The sequence below is a fragment of the Ranitomeya variabilis genome, chromosome 3 (assembly GCF_051348905.1).
Source record: "Ranitomeya variabilis isolate aRanVar5 chromosome 3, aRanVar5.hap1, whole genome shotgun sequence".
Taxonomy (NCBI): Eukaryota; Metazoa; Chordata; class Amphibia; order Anura; family Dendrobatidae; genus Ranitomeya; species Ranitomeya variabilis.
The window spans coordinates 442,327,193-442,346,119 of NC_135234.1; the positions used below are offsets into that span (position 1 = coordinate 442,327,193).

The following is an 18,927-nucleotide window of genomic DNA, read 5'->3' on the forward strand; positions in this document are numbered from 1 at the left end:
TACCGACGCTAGCGTTGTAAGCGCCGCACAACGGGTGCAGAGGAGGCTGTTTTTTCAACGCATCCGCTGCCCCATTGTGAGGTGCGGGGAGGCAGGGGCGGAGTTACGACCCGCATGCGCGGTCGGAAATGGCGGACATGTCGCACAAAAAAAGTTACATGTAGCGTTTTTTTGTGCCGACGGTCCGCCAAAGCACGACGCATCCGTCGCACGACGGATGCGACGTGTGGCAATCCGTCGCAATGTGTCGCTAATGCAAGTCAATGGAGAAAAAAACGCATCCTGCAAGCACTTTTGCAGGATGCGTTTTTTCTCCAACGACGCATTGCGACGGAAGCCAAAAAACGCTAGTGTGAAAGTAGCCTAACCCTAACCCTAAATTTAGCCCCAACCCTAGCCCTAACCCTAGCCCTAACCCTAACCCTAGCCCTAACCCTAATTTTAGCCCCAACTCGTCTCTCCTGCCGGCCGGCAGATGGCAGCAGATGGCGGGCGCACTGCGCATGTGCTCGCCATTTTCTTTGCAGAGGAAGAAGCCGGCCGGCAAGAGGAGACGCAGGAGGACCCGGGGACACCGGGTGAGTATGATAGGGTCCCCGAATCCCCCTATTTCTCTGTCCTCTGATGTGCGATCACATCAGAGGACAGAGAATTACAGATCGCTTTTTTTTTTTTTTTTTCCCGGTCGCCGGTAAACAGTTAATTACCGGCGATCGCAAAACAGGGGTGGTAAAAACCGACCCCGATCATGTTCTTTGGGGTCTCGGCCACCCCCGGCAGCCGAGACCCCAAAGATCTTCCGGGTGCTGGGCGGCGGGCGCACTGCGCATGCGCCCGCCATTTTTTCCCAGAAAAAAGATGGCGGCGCCCATCGGGAGCCACGAGGAGCACCGGGGGAGATAGGTGAGTATTGGGGGGGCTATTGGGGGCCATCAGGGACACTATTTCTCTGTCCTCCGATGTGCGATCACATCGGAGGACAGAGAAATTAAATGGCAAATCGCGTGTTTTTTTTTGTGTGTTGCGTCCGCCGGTAAACGGTTAATTACCGGCGATCGCAACTCGGGGGTCGGTAAAACCCCCCCGAATCATGTTCTCTGGGGTCTCGGCTACCCTCGGCAACCGAAACCCCAGAGAAAATCCGACTCTGGGGGGCGCTATTCACTTTTTCCACAGCGCCGTTAATTAACGGCGCTGTGGTTTAAGTACCCTTAGCGGCCGCCGTTAAAAGGCGTATCGGCGGTCGTTAAGGGGTTAAGGCACCCAGGTACGCTGTACAATTTATTTTGTACAGTCCTTAAAAAGTTTTATTTGTTGCAGATGATCTTTGTTCAACTTTCCAATTTTATTTGCCACATTTTCTTGCTGGGTACTTGGCAGTCCAAAATGAATTCACTGTTTTCCTGAAATATAGAAAAAAACAAAAACATCTGTAAGCAAAAGTTGGTTAAAAGAAAACAAACATCTGTAGCACTACTGCTTATGTGTTTGTTAAATGTTACTGACCATGTATCTGACTATCACAAGGAAAAGTAAAAACATTTAGTCAAGGAATTAAAATATTAAAGCTACAGTAGGGTCAGGTTATTGACATATGTCAGGAAAGTAAATGAAATGAGAAAGAATTTCTTGGAAGAAAAAAAAAAAAAAAAAAAAAAAATCTTGCCCAGAAGCCTTTACATCTTATAGTCTGCAGCCAGGAACCCTAAGGTTATATTTGCATGTATTTTTTTTTTGCAGCTTTTTAATTTCTTTGTTTTTCCTGACTGAAGGATGTTTATTCTTTTCAGTGATCTTTCACCATAGAAAGCTATAAAGGAAGTGAAAAAAACACTGCAAAAAAAAAAAAAAAAGCAGCTTTTTTTTTTTGGTATACAAAACCAACTTTATTAAATACTAGATGCATTGGGTATTCTAGAATATTTATGTAGTTTATTTATGAAGGTTTCAGAATAATGCAATGAATACACAGGATTCGGCCGGCCGGCCGGGACCAATTAGCGAAGCGTGGTTCAAATCCCGTGCCAATTCGCGGCCGGCCTGTGCCTGTAACTGATTGGTCGCAGCCGGCCGCGACGAATCAGTGAAGCCAGGGCAAGCTGCAGGTTTTTGAGAGCCCCGGGCAAAAGAGTCTCACAGCCCACGCAGTATATAGCACAGCCCATGCAGTATATAGCACAGCCCACGTAGTGTAGAGCAAGGCGACGCAGTATATAACACAGCCCACGTACTATATAGCAATGTGGGCACCATAACCCTTTTAAAAAAAGAATTAAAATAAAAAATAGTTATATACTCACCTTCCGGCGGCCCCCGACTCCAGCCCAGGCCTTTAGCGATGCTCCGTTCCCAGTAATGCCTTACGGCAATAACCCGTGATGATTTAGCGGTCTCGCGAGACCGCTACGTCATCACGGGTCGTTGCCTCAATGCATTCTTGGGACCGGAGCGTTGCGAGGAGCGGGAAAGGCTGGCGCGGACGCGGGAAGGTGAGAATATAATGATTTTTTTTTTCAATTATTATTTTTAACATTATATGTTTCTACTATTGATGCTGCATAGGCAGCATCAATAGTAATAAGTTGGTCACACTTACAGGGTTAATGGCAGCGTTAACGGACTGTGTTACACCGCGTTATGCTGCGGTGTAACGCAGTCCGTTTAACAGACTGCTAAAACGCTATGTGGGCGCTGACTGGAGGGGGAGTATGAAGGGGGCACTGACTGGAGGGGGGTAGGGAGGGGCAAATTCGCAGCCGGACTGTGCCTGTCGCTGATTGGTTGCGCCCAGCCGGCTGCGACCAATCAGCGATGCGGGATTTCCGTGACAGACAAACAGACGGAAGTGGACCTTGGACGATTATATAGATAGATGTACAGTGGGGGAAATAAGTATTTGATCCCTTGCTGATTTTGTAAGTTTGCCCACTGACGAAGACATGAACAGTCTATAATTTTAAAAGGGAACCTGTCACCCCCAAAATCGAACATGAGCTAAGCCCACCAGCATCAGGGGCTTATCTACAGCATTCTGGAATGCTGTAGGTAAGCCCCCCGATGTGTCCTGAAAGATGAGAAAAAGAGGTTAGATTATACTCACCTGGGCGGGCGGGTCCGATCCGATGGGTGTCGCGGTCCCGTCCAGTGCCTCCCATCTTCATAGGATGACATCCTCTTGTCTTCACGCTGCGGCTCCGATGCAGGCGTACTTTGTCTGCCCTGTTGAGGGCAGAGCAAAGTACTGCAGTGCACAGGCGCCGGGAAAGGTCAAAGAGGCCCGGCGCCTGCGCACAACAGGGCAGTCAACAGGGCAGACAAAGTACACCTGTGCCGGAGCATGAAGAGGACATCATCGTAAGAATGGACCGGAACGCGACGCCCATCGGACCGGACCACAGCGGGACCGCCCCTGGGTGAGTATAAATCTAGCCTCTTTTTCTCATCTTTCAGGATACATCGGGGGCTTATCTACAGCATTCCAGAATGCTGTAGATAAGCCCCTGATGCCGGTGGGTTTAGCTCATCTTCGATTTTGGGGGTGACAGGTTTCCTCTATGGGTAAGTGAATTTTAACATTAGGAGACAGAATATCAAAAATAAAATCCAGAAAATCACATTGTATAAAATTTATTAGAATTTTGCACTGAGAAATAAGTATTTGATCCCCTCCCAACCATTAAGAGTTCTGGCTTCTACAGACCAGTTAGACGCTGCTAATCAACTCGTTTTCGCACAGAATTTTCCCCACCATTAGCACAGCATTTTGTTTCCCCTATTGATTTACATTGTACTGTAAATCACTTGCGGATCTGCAGCGTTTCTGCAAGGCAAAAAACGCTGCGGATCCGCATGAAATCCGCAACATGTGCACACACCCTAAGGGATCAAATACTTATTCCCCCCTCACTGTAGTTTAGACAAATGACATATCTAATCTGCACCAAAACCTGCTTGTCGCAAGCAGCTTTTTTTTTTTCCTTTTACTGCCAAGACAGCAGGTTTCGGCTGCAGCATAAAAAAAAAATAGTACTCTAAGGGTATGTTCACACGTCATCTTTTATCGCTTTTTAGAAATGACCTCTTCCAGGCTCTGGGGTGAATGGAGCCTGGAGTTAACTCTGCCTCCAGAGCTTATTATACAACATGAAGAAGGCATTTTCCAGTGTGAGACAAGTAACCAACACAGAACAGGAGAAATTAAATTTGCAAGAAGACAAACACATTTTTCCTTCTCTCTGAGTTTTGCTATATTGCAACAATATTGTAACCCTGTGTGCCTGTGAGATGGAACTGAAGTGGAGAGGAACCTGCAGATGTGTCAGGAATCAGGAGAGCAGAGAGCGGCCATTACACATCACACTGGTAATCATGTCACATAACTGGTAACTCCCCTTCATGTTTAATTAGCCCTGGAGGCAGAGTTATCTCCAGGCACCATCTGCCCCGTAGCTTGAAAGAGGTCACTTATATAAAGTGATATAAGATGATTTCTGAGCAACAACATATCTGATATAAGACACACAGGTAGGACTGTTGTCAGCATTCTGCAACCTGTATGCCCATACTAATAGTTTAGTATAGAGAGGTCACATGTAGTGACAGATTCAATTTAAATTAGGCCTTTTTCACACTTGAGTCTTTTGGCGTCAGTTTGAATCCACAGTTTTCTTTAAATAGCGGATCCGCCATTTTTTTTTTGCGGATCCGCTATTTTCCCATAGACTTGCATTAGCGACGGATTGTGGCGGATGGTCGTCCGTTCCATCCGCCATGTGACTGATCCGTTGAGATTTGGTGGACGTCGTCTTGACATTGACGGACATTGTAACGGTTTTTGTCTGCGCCAAAATGGCGGTTCGCAGCGGCTCAGTCGCGTCTGCCATTTCCTAGAATGGCCGCCTATGGGCGACGGATCCGGCGCGATCCATCATTTGGCGGATCCGTCGCCCCAATCCGCTTTTTCAATTGAGCATGCTCCAAAAAGTAGATACTTTGCCCAGACAACCCCAAAACTATATAAACAGGACAGGTGGGCTTCATTCCTCAATGTGCCATCAAGCAGAGAGGGAACACAGTGCCAGCCAGCAAGACAGACCCTGCCAGCAGCCTGCAAGACAGACCCTGCCAGCAGCCTGCAAGACGGACCCTGCCAGCAGCCAGGAAGACGGACCCTGCCAGCAGCCAGCAAGACGGACCCTGCCAGCAAGACGGACCCTGCCAGCAGCCAGCAAGACGGACCCTGCCAGCAGCCAGCAAGACGGACCCTGCCAGCAGCCAGCAAGACGGACCCTGCCAGCAGCCAGCAAGACGGACCCTGCCAGCAGCCAGCAAGACAGACCCTGCCAGCAGCCAGCAAGACAGACCCTGCCAGCAGCCAGCAAGACAGACCCTGCCAGCAGCCAGCAAGACAGACCCTGCCAGCAGCCAGCAAGACAGACCCTGCCTGAGACTGCCATGTGACTACTGCCATCGCGTGCGTGCGTGTGTGTGCCCGCCTTGCATATTTTTCATACTGTGCTGGTATTTTGAACGGCTGTGCTGTGACGTGTGTGTATAAATGCCGTGTGATGTGTGTCCTGCATTTTTGTTATTTTTCATACTGTACTGGTATTTAAAATAAAGAGCAGTGTAGCTCCTACATTCCCCCCCCCCAAAAAAAAAATAAAAAAAAATAATATATATATATATATATATATATATATATATATATATATATATATACACACACACACACACACACACACACACACACACACACACACACACACACAAATGCGGAATGCAAACCTTTGGTATAGAAAATGTTAGTAATATAGAAAATCTAGTTTTAGAAAATAGTAACTGAAGGGTAATCATAATCAACATTTTTGGGTATTGGTATTTTAACTTTGAATGAGGGAATTTTTTATAAGGTTGATACTTTGTTTGGGGGGGGTAGGTTTACCAGCATGCGCATGGCGCATATCAAGTTTGAAGTAGTGTTGGTGTTGCTTTCAAGGAAATTTGGGTTTTTGCGTGTGGGGGAAACAGGAGGTGGAGGGTTTGGCAGCTTGAGCATCAAGCATATCAAGTTTGAAAGATAACTGTTGACACTCATTTTTTTTTTTAATTTGGTGTTGTAATAATTTTTTTTGTTGGGGGGGGGGAATCAAAATGTATGTTGGCATACCAATACATAATCATTCTAATTAAAACTGTGTTTAAATTGGAATATTTTAGAGGGACCAAGCAAGCAAGGAACCCTAGACAGACGCAGGCAGGCCCCCCAAGTTTGGAAAACAGATGTAAGTATAAAGTCCCGAAAGCTGCATCTATCCTTTTGCATAGTAGCTTAGAACTCTCTTTATACTTGCAGATTCTAGGGAGCAAGAGGGACCCAAGACAGACGCAGGCAGGCTCCCCAAGTTTAAAACAGGGACCTTAATGTCTACTTCTGGGAGCCCCCCATCACATCGTCAGCCACCTGAGGTGTTTATTTTTTTTTCTTCATAAATTTTTTTTGGTACAACTATGGTAACATGTTTTTGAACCCTATATGTATTTATTCTGTTTTCACAGGAAGCTGAAGCAGAGGGACTTCCAGAAGGAGACGGGCAGGGTGGAGAAATGCAAGGAGCGGGAGCGCATAGTGTAAGTTTTGCAGAGACAGATCCGCACATACAACACACTACACCCAACACAAACATTCAGCACAGCACACACACAATACATATGCCTCCATCCAAGCACATAATTTATTTATTTTTTTATTAGTCTTCACAATCCGGGGCTCGCCCTAGAGTTCATCGAAGCACCTCCCGTCGGAATGCTAATCGCGGCGGTCACCAAAGAGTAAGTTCCTTTTTGGTTTGGTGTTTAGTAAATTTTAAAATTCATGTGGTATAATCTTTCCGTTTATAATTTTTTTTTGTTAAAAGCTTCACAGCGTGCTCCTGAACAGGCTGAGGAAGAGGAGGGGATTGATGTAGACACACTCATCCAAGAGGTCCAAAATCGGGAGCCGCTGTGGAACATGGCAGACCGCCGCCATGCTGACCAGTTAATCACCCGGCGGCTATGGGAGGAAGTGTGCGGTGCTGTTCTGGAGAACTGGGAGGAACTCGATGCTGGGGCCCAGGATCTAGCGTGTAAGTATTCACACGTCATTAACTTATGTTAGCATGATTTAATGTGTTGTATAGTAACCAATTTTTGCTTTACCTTTCCAGGTAGCAGGGTTATCGTGCGGTGGCGGTCACTCAGGGATCGCTTCAAGAGGGAGTTTAACAAGGAGATGCAGGCCCCGAGTGGATCTAGAGGACGCAGGAGCAGGTATAAATATGCCAGAGCCCTGTCGTTCCTCCGGTCGACGCTGCTGAGCAGAAGGTAAATATTCAACACCACATGTTTTCAGTCAAACTGTTAAAATGTGTAACCTTCAATTTTTTGGGGCAGCAAGGGCAATTGTAATATCAAGATACTAATTTTATTTTTTTTTCCTTCTTTAACAGCACTGTCTGCAGCACTTGGGAGCCTGCATCAGAGTTGCACCCCTCTGGAGCGATCTCACAGGAGTCCGCCACCGGGGACCATGTCGAAAGACCCGACCCCTCTGTATCTTCCCTTTTGTTTGATCCCTCGGCCCCATCCACCAGCGCTGGAGCAGCAGGGTGGACTTTGTCACATGAAGCTGCAGGTGATTTAGAGTTCCCTTTACCCCACCCCTCTGATACTGCCGCAACATCTAGACCACCTTTGGGGTCAGGACGGCAGCGCCAGAGAGGTCAGGAAAGGAGCTATGCGCCTGAGTTTTTGCATCTGAATGCAGCCTTCCAGAATGCCATCAGGCTTTTGGGTGAGCAAACATCTGCTGGGTGCAATATGGTTAACAAAAGCATACTTGAACTCAGCAGTCGTGTGGATAGGATGCATTCAGATGCAAACCTGTCACCAAGACACTGTTTTTTTCAGTCGGTCCTCAGGCACATGGAAAATCTAACTCCTGACCTGCAGATGCATGTGATGCAAGGCTGCCACACTGCTCTAGCGCAGGCGATGTCCCAAGCCCCTCCACCTACCCTTCATGTTTCAACACCTTTCCCCCCTCAAGCTGCCGTCTATCCTCCTCCCGTCCATCCTCCTACTCCTTCGCCATTCCTTCCTTCCCCCCTCAGTATTTCCCAGTACCTACCTTCCCCTTTCCATTCTTCCCCTTAAACTTCACCGTTCCCAATCCCACCAACACCTTCACCATACCTCCCGCAGTCCACATCTGTACCTCAACTCCCTGCCCAACCTCATGTTTTCACCACCCATTCCACTTCTGATCCTCCCCGTGATGTCCTGTCCCCCACTATCGACGTGGTCCGCCCCTCCGCTACTATCTCCACCCAAATTTATGAGAACCTGTAATAAACCTGTAAATAAATAAAACTTTTTTGGTTTAAAAACAATTTTATTGTCTTTCCTTTTTTTTTTTTTTTTTAAACTGTATAAAAACCACCAAGCTTATGGTAAAAGTAATAGCAGAAAATGTGTACAAAACATACAATACTGCGAGATAAAAGTCCAAATGTTTTGTTACAAAACAAAAAACATGGTATATTTACAAGTGTGAAAAAAAACAAAAAAACATTTTACACCATTTCGTACTGCCAGTCAACTGATCCTTGAGGAGACATAAAGTAGTCTGCAAAATTGTCCCGCATTCTGGAGACTGCAACTGGACTGCGAAAACTTGTGTTGTGGTAATCCCGCAAGGTGGTTTCTGACACATTTTCCTCCATGGAAACATGTTCTTTGGATAATAAAAAATTGTGAAGTACCACACAAGCCTTCACCACATCATCAACAGTCTCAGGCTGCAGTTTAATTGCAGTTAGTAGGATTCTCCATTTAGCAGTTAATATCCCAAAGGCACATTCCACAACTCTTCGTGCTCTGGTTAACCGATAATTAAAAATATTCTTCCTCTGGGTCAGTCCACTACTTCCATAGGGTTTTATCAAGTGTGGTGAAAGCTGGAGGGCGTAATCTCTAATGCACACAAATGGCAATGGTGGACCGGTGGTTCCAGGGAGTGGTCTAGGCGGTGGAAAGTGAAATGTCTCACCATACAAACGACGCCCCATTGGTGAAGTTGTAAAAATCTGGGAGTCAATTGCGCGTCCATACGCACCGATATCCACAGCGATGAACTTGCAGTGTGCGTCGACTATGACCAGCAATATAATTGAGAAGTACTTTTTGTAATTGTAAAATTTAGATCCAGAGCCATAAGGTTTGACAATCCTTATATGCTTGCCATCGACTGCTCCCACACATTTGGGAACTGGCATATTTCTTCAAAATTGTGGGCAATCTCCAGCCACCTCTCCTGTGATGGCTCTGGAATGTATTCCGCCTGTAAGCAATCCCACAATGCCCGGCAGGTCTCTCTGATGATCCTTGAGATTGTGGATATCCCAAGCCTGTACTGGAAATGTAGGGATGAAAACGGCTCTCCAGTTGCAAGGAATCTGTTAACAAAAGAAAAAGACAATAATTAATAAAAACTTCAAAAAACAACATTGCAGTTATAAGTCTGATGAATGAGAATCATTAAAAAAAAAAGAATAACTTACCGAATAGTCATCATCAGACGCTCCGCTGGTTATATGGAGAAGCGCATCTGGGTGTCTCGTCTCCGTATTGATTCTCCAACACGGCCCAACAAAATTTCAAAATTTTCCGCTTTCATGCGCACACAGCTGAAGAATTTTTCAGGATTTTCCCTCAATTCAATATACAGTGTGGAATAAACGCCACGGGTCATGTGTTGGGCTGTAATAGGATGGATCCACAGCCTTCTCTTCCGCCGCTGCCGCAGGATGCGCAGTCTTTCTTCCTCCTTGTCCCGAACGATGACTGCCAACCAATTAGCCTCAAAAGTGAAATCTGCACATATCTTCACAATATCTTTGCCACTTTCTCTACATCCTTTCAAAGATGTGGTGTAAATACACTGTATATATAGTTTCCCAGTAGTTTCCAGTAGCCAGTCACATTTCCAAATACTTTGTATTAGCCAATCACATTAAGATCCCGTTTTTAAAAACAGATCCGTCAAAACGGTTCCAACGGATGTAAAAAACGGTCGGTACGGATCCGTTTTTTTACGCATCCGTGTAACGGATGTGTCAAAAAAACGGATCCGTTAGAACCGTTTTCTCAACAATTTTGACGGATCCGTTGCGATGTCGGAGCAGACTGACGCCAAACAACTGAAGTGTGAAAGAAGCCTTAACGACTGACTGATTTCTGTTTAGTTAGCTGATTGGTTCTTGCATGTATTCTGGCTTAGTAAAGATTGTGGACTTTGGCTCAGAACTGTATTGAACTGTGTACAACATTGCCTCTGCAAAACACACCTGATGATCATAAACATATTAAAAGATTGTGATTTTAAAAAACTCCTGAGGAGGCAAATCTGTCCATTGCTAGCCATTATAGGTGCCTAGCTGATGAAGCTGTTTGATAGATTGCTAAAGGGGGTGTAAATCTGTCAAAGTAAGATGGAGGTACTTTGAAGCAAATCAGTATGCATTAAACCTTAGGTTCCTCAGAGGAGTTTCTTTACTCGTTTCCCCATTTGTTCCTTCCAAGTTTTGGAATATACGCCGAGTACCATTGCATAAACAGGATTGTCCAAACTTAGCTGTTACTGTAAAGTCACTGCTGCCTGACTCTACATGATAAACCTACAGTAGTCTTCAATGTATCGCAAATTGACAACAAATTCCACCGATGCACCAGTAATGGTCTTCTCTGCAGTTGTCCCAAATAGAAAACAATGGGGGCACCACGGTCGGCGGGACTCAAACCAAGGTCTGAACAATTGCCAAATATAAAAGAGAAAAAGAGGACCTTATAGATGGGCGTCACCACCAAAATAGTATCAAAACAGCAGCTTTATTGAACACATATCAATAAGAGACAGAACATGTTAAACATTAACCCCTTAGTGACAGAGCCAATTTGGTACTTAATGACCGAGCCAATTTTTACAATTCTGACCACTGTCACTTTATGAGGTCATAACTCGGGAACGCTTCAACAGATCCTGCTGATTCTGAGACTGTTTTCTCGTGACATATTGTACTTCATGTTAGTGGTAACATTTCTTCGATATTACTTGCGTTTATTTATTAAAAAAATGGAAATATGGCGAAAATTTAGAAAATTTTGCAATTTTCAAAATTTGAATTTTTATTCCCTTACATCAGAGAGATATGTCACACAAAATGGTCAATAAATAACATTTCCCATATGTCTACTTTACATCAGCACAATTTTGGAAAAAAAAAAATATATATTAGGGAGTTATAAGGTTTAAAATTTGACCAGCAATTTCTTATTTTTACAGCAAAATTTACTAAACCATTTTTTTTAGGGACCACCTCACATTTGAAGTCAGTTTGAGGGGTCTATATGGCTGAAAATACCCAAAAGTGACACCATTCTAAAAACTGCACCCCTCAAGGTGCGCAAAACCACATTCAAGAAGTTTATTAACCCTTCAGGTGCTTCATGAGAGCTAAAGCAATGTGGAAGGAAAAAATGAACATTTTACTTTTTTTCACAAACATTTTACTTCAGAACCAATTTTTTTTATTTTCATAAGTGTAAAAAAAGAAAATGAACCACATATTTTGTTGTGCAATTTGTCCGGAGAATGTCGATACGTCATATGTGGGGGAGGACCACTTTTTGGGTGCACAGCAGAGCTCCGAAGGGAAAGAGCGCCATTTGACTTTTTCAACACAGAATTCCCTGGAATTGAGATTGAACACCATGTCGCGTTTGGAGAGCCGCTGATGCGCCTAAACAGTGGAAACCCCCCAAAAGTGACCCCATTTTGGAAACTAGACCCCCTAAGGAACTTATCTAGGTGTGTGGTCAACACTTTGAACCCCCAAGTGCTTCACACAAGTTTATAACGTAGAGCCGAAAAAATTAAAAATCATTTTTTTTTTCACAAGAATGATCTTTTCACCCCCAATTTTTTATTTTCCCAAGGGTAGCAAGAGAAATTGGTTCCCAAAAGTTGTTGTGCAATTTGTTCTGAGTATGTCGATACCCCGTATGTGGGGGTAAACCTCTGTTTGGGTGCACTGCGGAGCTTGGAAGGGAAGGAGCGCCGTTTGACTTTTTAATCTCTTAATTGTGAGAGCGGACGCCATTTTGGGTTTGTAGATGTGCCTAACAGCAGAAACCCCCCACAACTGACCCTGTTTTGGAAACTACACCCCTCAAAGAATTTAATCAGGGGTATATTGAGCAATTTGAACCCACATGTACGACACAGAGTTTGATAACATTAGGTCGGCATACTGAAAAAATTCTTTTTTTTCCACGAGAATCTTGTTTTAGACCTGAATGTCTCACTTTTTCAGAAATAACATCAAAAAGTGGACCCCACAATTCGTTACCCACTTTATTATGAGTGCAGCGATATCCCATATGTAGTCAAAAAGTTCTGTTTGGACAAATGGCAGGGCTTGGACATAAAGGGGCACAATGTGACAAATTTGGCTTTATTTGAAATTGAAGATCCAGGACCCATTCAAAGCTTCTAGAGACATTGTGAGTAATAATTCCTGCAAGGATTTTCTTTTTTGCTCAGAGGGAGGCATGCTCCTAAAACACATTGGCTGAGTATAAAATTGGTCTTGCTAACAAAACAGTTGTCCTGCATTTGCGTATATTGTAGCAGGAAGAATAAACTGTACTGGAATGAAGGGCAAAATGTGTAGGAAAATGCAGCCAACTATGTGGCAAATCGGAGTTTGTTCCAAAGATGAAAGAACACCATCAGGGCTAGAATGGCAGACACTTTCAGAGACTGGTCGTACAACGTCCTTTTAGCTCCATCAATCCCTATATGGGGACAAATGTGCCAATAGACGTGGTACACCATAGCAAGCCCCCACCCGCCAAGGTCAGAACCGCTATAGGCACAAAACAACCAGTTCTCTATAGAAAGTATTGTCTGGTACCAGAGGTTCGGCAAGAACCATAAAGTAAAGCCCATAGTGTATAAGTACGGAACTTCCTAATTTTTTTTAGAAATCCTACAATAAAATGATCATGCCCGTATCATCAACATAAATATAAGTAATATAAATGGAAGCCAAAGTTTTGTGTAGCAAGACAGTCATAAAAAATGGTCAAAAATAGATAAATGGTCAAAAATGTTTGTGAGTAATCAAGTCCTAGAATTCATTTTCAGATGATCTCACTTTTCAAGATCATTTCTGGGGTCCACATTCTAACGCTTATTGACATGGGTACGTGGACGAGAATTTGTTGGAATAGTAGTTTGGCATGGGATTGATCAAGTTCTAGAATTGTCAGATGACCTGACTTTGCAAGAACATTTGTGGGGTCCACACTCTAGAGCGTACAGACGTGGGTACGTGGATGAGAATTTGTTGGGATAGTAGTTTGGTATGGGATTGATCAAGTTCTGGAATTAATTATGAAATGGGGTAAAATGGGATCTACTAATTAAAATAATATTTATCAATTGTTCCAAATTGTACTACTTGGGCCACTAAGCAGAAAATAAAAATTATTGAAAAAACAAACAAACTAATAATTGTAGGTGGTGTGGTAGGTCTCAAAACAGGGGGAGATACAAAGGCCTGGTTGGGATGGGCATGTGGGGCAATAGAATCGGGAATCACTCCGTCTGCCATGCTTTCTGCAAACTCTGCACCTTTTTTGAGGATACCTTTGGGTGGGAGTGACAGGGACAGGGTGAGGAAAATGGCGTTCTGAAAGTCTCCGGGAATCCTCAGAGTCGAAGGCTTCCCCCGGTGCCATGGACTCAAATATGAGGCTCTCTACAACTTTTTCCTGAAAGTGCAGGAACGTAAGTGGTCCTTGTGATTTTTTATATAGGACAAAACTGTTATATGTGGCAGTTTGGATTAGATAGATTGCCACCTTTTTATACCATGCCCTGGTCTTCCTCTTGACCAGGTATGGTTGCAGAACCTGGTCTGACAAGTCTACGCCACCCATGTGTTTGTTGTAGTCTGTGACGCAGACAGGTTTTTCTTTGTCCCTGGTGGCACCCCTCTCTCTGACCGTCACAGTGGTGTCCGTATGCAGTGTGGAAAGCATGTAGACGTCCTTCCTGTCTTTCCACTTCACTGCAAGAAGTTGGTAGCTTGCAAGTGAGAATGACGCCCCCCTCTCCAAGCGTCTGGACACCAACTGTGACGGAAGCCCCACTCTATTTTTCCTCACTGTCCCACAGGCCCCTGTATTTGCAGCATGGAGGGATTTGTATAGGGGGATGCTCGTGTAATAGTTGTCCGTATACACGTGGTACCCTTGATTGAGAAAGGGCGTCATTAGCTCCCAGACAATTTTGCCTGGGATACCAATTGTCTGGGGGCAGTTTGGGGCGTTTATTTGGCGGTCCCTACCTTCATAAATTAAAAAGGTGGACGTGTACCCTGATGAGCTCTCGCATGCTTTGTATAATTTTACGCCGTATTTGGCTCTCTTGGAGGGAATAAATTGGCGGAATGACAGACGGCCCTTGTAGCTCATCAAGGACTCGTCGACTGCCACATTTTGCTCTGGGGTATAGGAATTTAGAAAGGAAGTTTTTAGGAGGGAAATTAGGGGTCTTAATTTATTTAGCCGATCGTAGTTGGGGTCAGTTCTTGGGAGGGCTTGGGAATTGTCACTAAAGTGGAGGAATCTCATCAGGGCTTCGTAACGGACTCGGGTCATGACTGCTGCAAATACAGGGGTGCTGTGGACAGCTTTTGTTGCCCAGTAAGAGCGGAGAGTGGTTTTTTTTACTATACCCATATTCAGGGTGAGGCCTAAGAATTTTTTTATTTCGGGGACATTTGTGGGGATCCAGGAATGGGAATGAAAGGCATTGGGTTTTTGGGAAATATACTGGCGTGCATATAGGTTGGTTTGGTGGACGATTAATTGCAGGACTTCGGGGCTAATGAAAATTTCAAAAAAATCAATGGGGGTAAAATTGGCGACATTTACTTTTATTCCAGGGACTGCAGAAAAAGGGGGAATTTGAGGGGAAAATGAGGTGTCATTATACCACAGCGGTGGGGGGACTGCGGTACTTGGTCCTGCCTGTGAAGCTTCAGCAGTGACGACCGACTCCGCTACCATCGGGCCGGGGGATCCCGTGGACGAAGAGTCGTCATCACTGTCTGAAAACTGCTCAGCTTCAGAGGCAGATTCTGTTTCACTGCCGGAGCTGCCGGAGCAAAGCAGGCTGTAAGCTTGCTCCGCGCTGAAACTTCTGCGGGCCATTTTATTTATTTCCAACCCCAACCCCAACCCTAACAAAAAAATTTTAAAAAAAGTTATAATATTTATTTTTTTTTTTTTTTTTAATAATCCCCTGCTTATGATGCAGGGATTACGGGGAACGGGGGTGGGTAAATTCGATGCTGGCGGATATAGAAATGGCTTTTTTTATTACTGACAGGGCAGCGCTTGATATGTAGTCTCTCTCTCTTCTCTCCCAGAACAACTACAAGGAGAGAAGAGAGAGGTACAGCCCAAGTGCTGCCATATTTATCAAACATTAGGGGTTTTGATCACTGTGATAGGACATATCACAGTAATCAAAACCCAGCAGCCTATGAGAAAATTCTCACAGGTTGCTGGGTCTCTGCTGGCAGATCATGGCAGGCGCACTGCGCATGCGCCCGCCATTTTCTTCCAGCAGAGAAGATGAAGGGGGGCCGGGAGCTGTGGGCTGGGGACCTTGGACCGTGGACAGGGGGACACACCGGAGGTATGGTGGGGGGCTCTGGGGACTCTATTTCTCTCCCTTCTGATGTACGATCACATCAGAGGGGAGAGAAATGAAAAGCAAACTTTTTTTTTTTTTTACAAACTATATGCAGCGATCGCAACCCCGGGGGTCTGTAAAGACCCCCGGGATTGCGATCGCTCCAGGGGTCGGTAAAAACCGACCCCAATACACTGCGGGGAGGCTGGGTTCTGGCGGCCGGAGTTATGTTTTGGCGGGCGCATCTGCTCATGCGCCCGCCATTTTGGAGCACTAGGAAGAAGGAGGAGGGTCGGGGACCGGAGGGGGAACTTTTTCGGTAGGGCTCGGGGGACCCTATTTCTCTCCCCTCTAATGTGCGATCACATTAGAGGGGAGAGAAAGAAAACGCAAGTCCGGATTTTTTTTTTTTTTTTTTGCGGTTGCCGGTAAACGGTTAATTACCGGCGATCGCAAAAGCGGGGTCGGTAAAAACCGACCCGAATCATGTTCTCTACCCCCGGCAGCCGAGACCCTGGAGAAAATCGGACTGTGGGGGGCGCTATACACTTTTTCCACAGCGCAGTTAATTAACGGCGCTGTGGTTTAAGTACCCTTAGCGGCCGCCGTTAAAAGGCGTATCGGCGGTCGTTAAGGGGTTAAAAACAGCAAAGGGGTAAACAATACCCACATAATGTCCAAATGCCCAAAATGAGGCAAAAGCACCGCACTAGCCCTGACAGAGTGTAATACACATGCCCACAGATGAAATATAGTATCAATAACAGCGTAATAGCATGACATGTAGATCAAAGCCCCACTAGCCCCGTGCCCACACAAATGAGTGAGAACCTGAGGATACCGTAAGGGCAAACATGGCCTAAGAAAGCATCATCCAATAGTATGCCGTTATGGCCACAAAAAAATATATACAACCTGGCAAAGCCGGTGATAAAGGCAACGTGGTGACCTGAGATGTATAGGAGTGGACTAATACCCACCACAAAAAAAACTGGCCTGAAAGAATGAATGAGCCAGAAGATAGCCACAGATCCACGCACCCTCTCCTGTCACAGGGTGTACATGCCCTATAGATCTTGCCCCACTCCGCAGGCTAATCATATTGTGGATCTGTGGCTATCTTCTGGCTCATTCATTCTTTCAGGCCGGTTGTTTTTGTGGTGGGTATTAGTCCACTCATCTACATCTCAGGTCACCACGTTGCCTTTATCACCGGCTTTGCCAGGTTGTATATATTTTTTTGTGGCCATAACGGCATACTATTGGATGATGCTTTCTTAGGCCATGTTTGCCCTTAGGGTATCCTCAGGTTCTCACTCATTTGTGTGGGCACGGGGCTAGTGGGGCTTTGATCTACATGTCATGCTATTACGCTGTTATTGATACTATATTTCATCTGTGGGCATGTGTATTACACTCTGTCAGGGCTAGTGCGGTGCTTTTGCCTCATTTTGGGCATTTGGACATTATGTGGGTATTGTTTACCCCTTTGCTGTTTTTAATGTTTTTAACATGTTCTGTCTCTTTTTGATATGTGTTCAATAAAGCTGCTGTTTTGATACTATTTTGGTGGTGACTCCCATCTATAAGGTCCTCTTTTTCTCTTTTATATTTTTCTTCTCTGCAGTTGTTATGCAGAACATATTGTGGGCTTTTCCAAGAGGAAATAAAACAAGAGCGTGCGTGAGATTTGACCACAATAAAAGCAGTGACAAACGACAAAGAGGGATGGAGAAAAATAGGATGGGTGGGATAGGCCTACATATTCACTTCTCAGTAGAATATGCAGGAGTAGGAGGCAAGCGGCTGGCAATCAGCAAACTAGTTAGTAGACCTGCAGTGCACTAGGTTCAGAAGATTACAAGGAGGAAACCTAAGTGAGAGCAATACTAAAAGTTACATGTTCAGATAAAACTACTCAATCACTAGCTCGGGAAAACCGTTTCAAAACTAAATAATCACCTGACATTCTTTTTAAAATGACTTTTGATTGAATTTGCTGATACTTGTATTTTCTGCAGATTTAAAATTAAGGCACCTGCGTTATATACTCCAGCTACAACCCACTCACCAGTGGATAAAATCTGTTTCGCAAGTACACAGCAATTTTAAGCAGACTGTCCACTAAGGGTCAATTTTGGTAGGTTTCAGCACTGTACGTTTATGTGCATCTATAGCTTTACATAGATTTACACTGGAAGAGGTCCTTTAAATCAAGCACAACAGTGGAGTTCTCCGTACTTTATGAGCTGTGAGTTAACCCTGTCCTCCAGATGCAGACTGATAGATTCTTCATAAGCAATCAGCGGCAGGGGGGCAGAGTCGCACTCAGTTTATGAATACAATCTTGAGACTAACAAAAAATTATTATTTTATTTTATTTTTATTTTTTTTATAGGACTGACATACATAACAGAATGCTAAAATCACCAAGCTTGTTATGACCTTAAAGAGGATCTGGAAACACATCAAAAGTGCCCAGTTTTAGTTCTTATTTTATTCTAGAGTATTCCGTTTTTTTTTTAAATCTGCCATAAGGTTTTAGAGATATGGGTTTTCTTACTTTAATGGAAATTTTGGGGCAGTCGGTCACAGAGTCGTCTAAAGAGAAGCCTACAAAGGATCCTATGACCCACGCCTTTTTCCTTAAAACTCAAAAAGAAAACTCACCACAACTTTTACTTCTTCCTCTGCTTCATCCCCTTCAAGGTTTTCCCTAGAATTAATGCAAATATGTTAAAAATAGAATTCTCGTTAATTTGATGCCTTATGTACCGTAAAAGGGTCACTTGCTCAGTCATCTGAAAAGTATACACTTTTCCAAAAGCCTGGGCACCATTGATTAGGTGGGTACCCTAATGTTATAAATGACTACAGCATCACTGTTTTATGATATTTTTTGTAAGGCATTTAAAAAGCAACTAACAAAATAAGCTTTGAAGTCAGATTATAGGTTGTCCACCAATTCATGCATTAAAGGTGTATTCCCAACTAGGACATGCATAGCATATGCACAAAGATGTTCAATAAACATTTGCTAGATTCAGAGCCCAGAGGAAAGAAATGTATTCATCTGGACCATAAGGGTACGTGTCCACGGTCAGGATGGCCGGCGG

At 44.5% G+C, this 18,927-nt stretch overlaps 1 protein-coding gene across 3 annotated transcripts in view; it reads right to left on the reverse strand.

Annotated features, from left to right (window-relative positions):
• Positions 1-432: 432 nt before the first annotated feature.
• Positions 433-18,927, reverse strand: part of TAF1D (TATA-box binding protein associated factor, RNA polymerase I subunit D) — a 43,378-nt gene continuing 24,883 nt past the window's right edge. For all 3 annotated transcript variants that reach the window (XM_077296450.1, XM_077296448.1, XM_077296449.1), the window contains exons 5-6: positions 18,482-18,527; positions 433-1,403 (exon numbers count right to left, since the gene is read on the reverse strand). In XM_077296450.1, the coding sequence (XP_077152565.1) occupies positions 1,332-1,403; positions 18,482-18,527 (118 nt within the window). In that variant the 3' untranslated portion in view covers positions 433-1,331. The remainder of the gene's footprint in view (positions 1,404-18,481; positions 18,528-18,927) is intronic.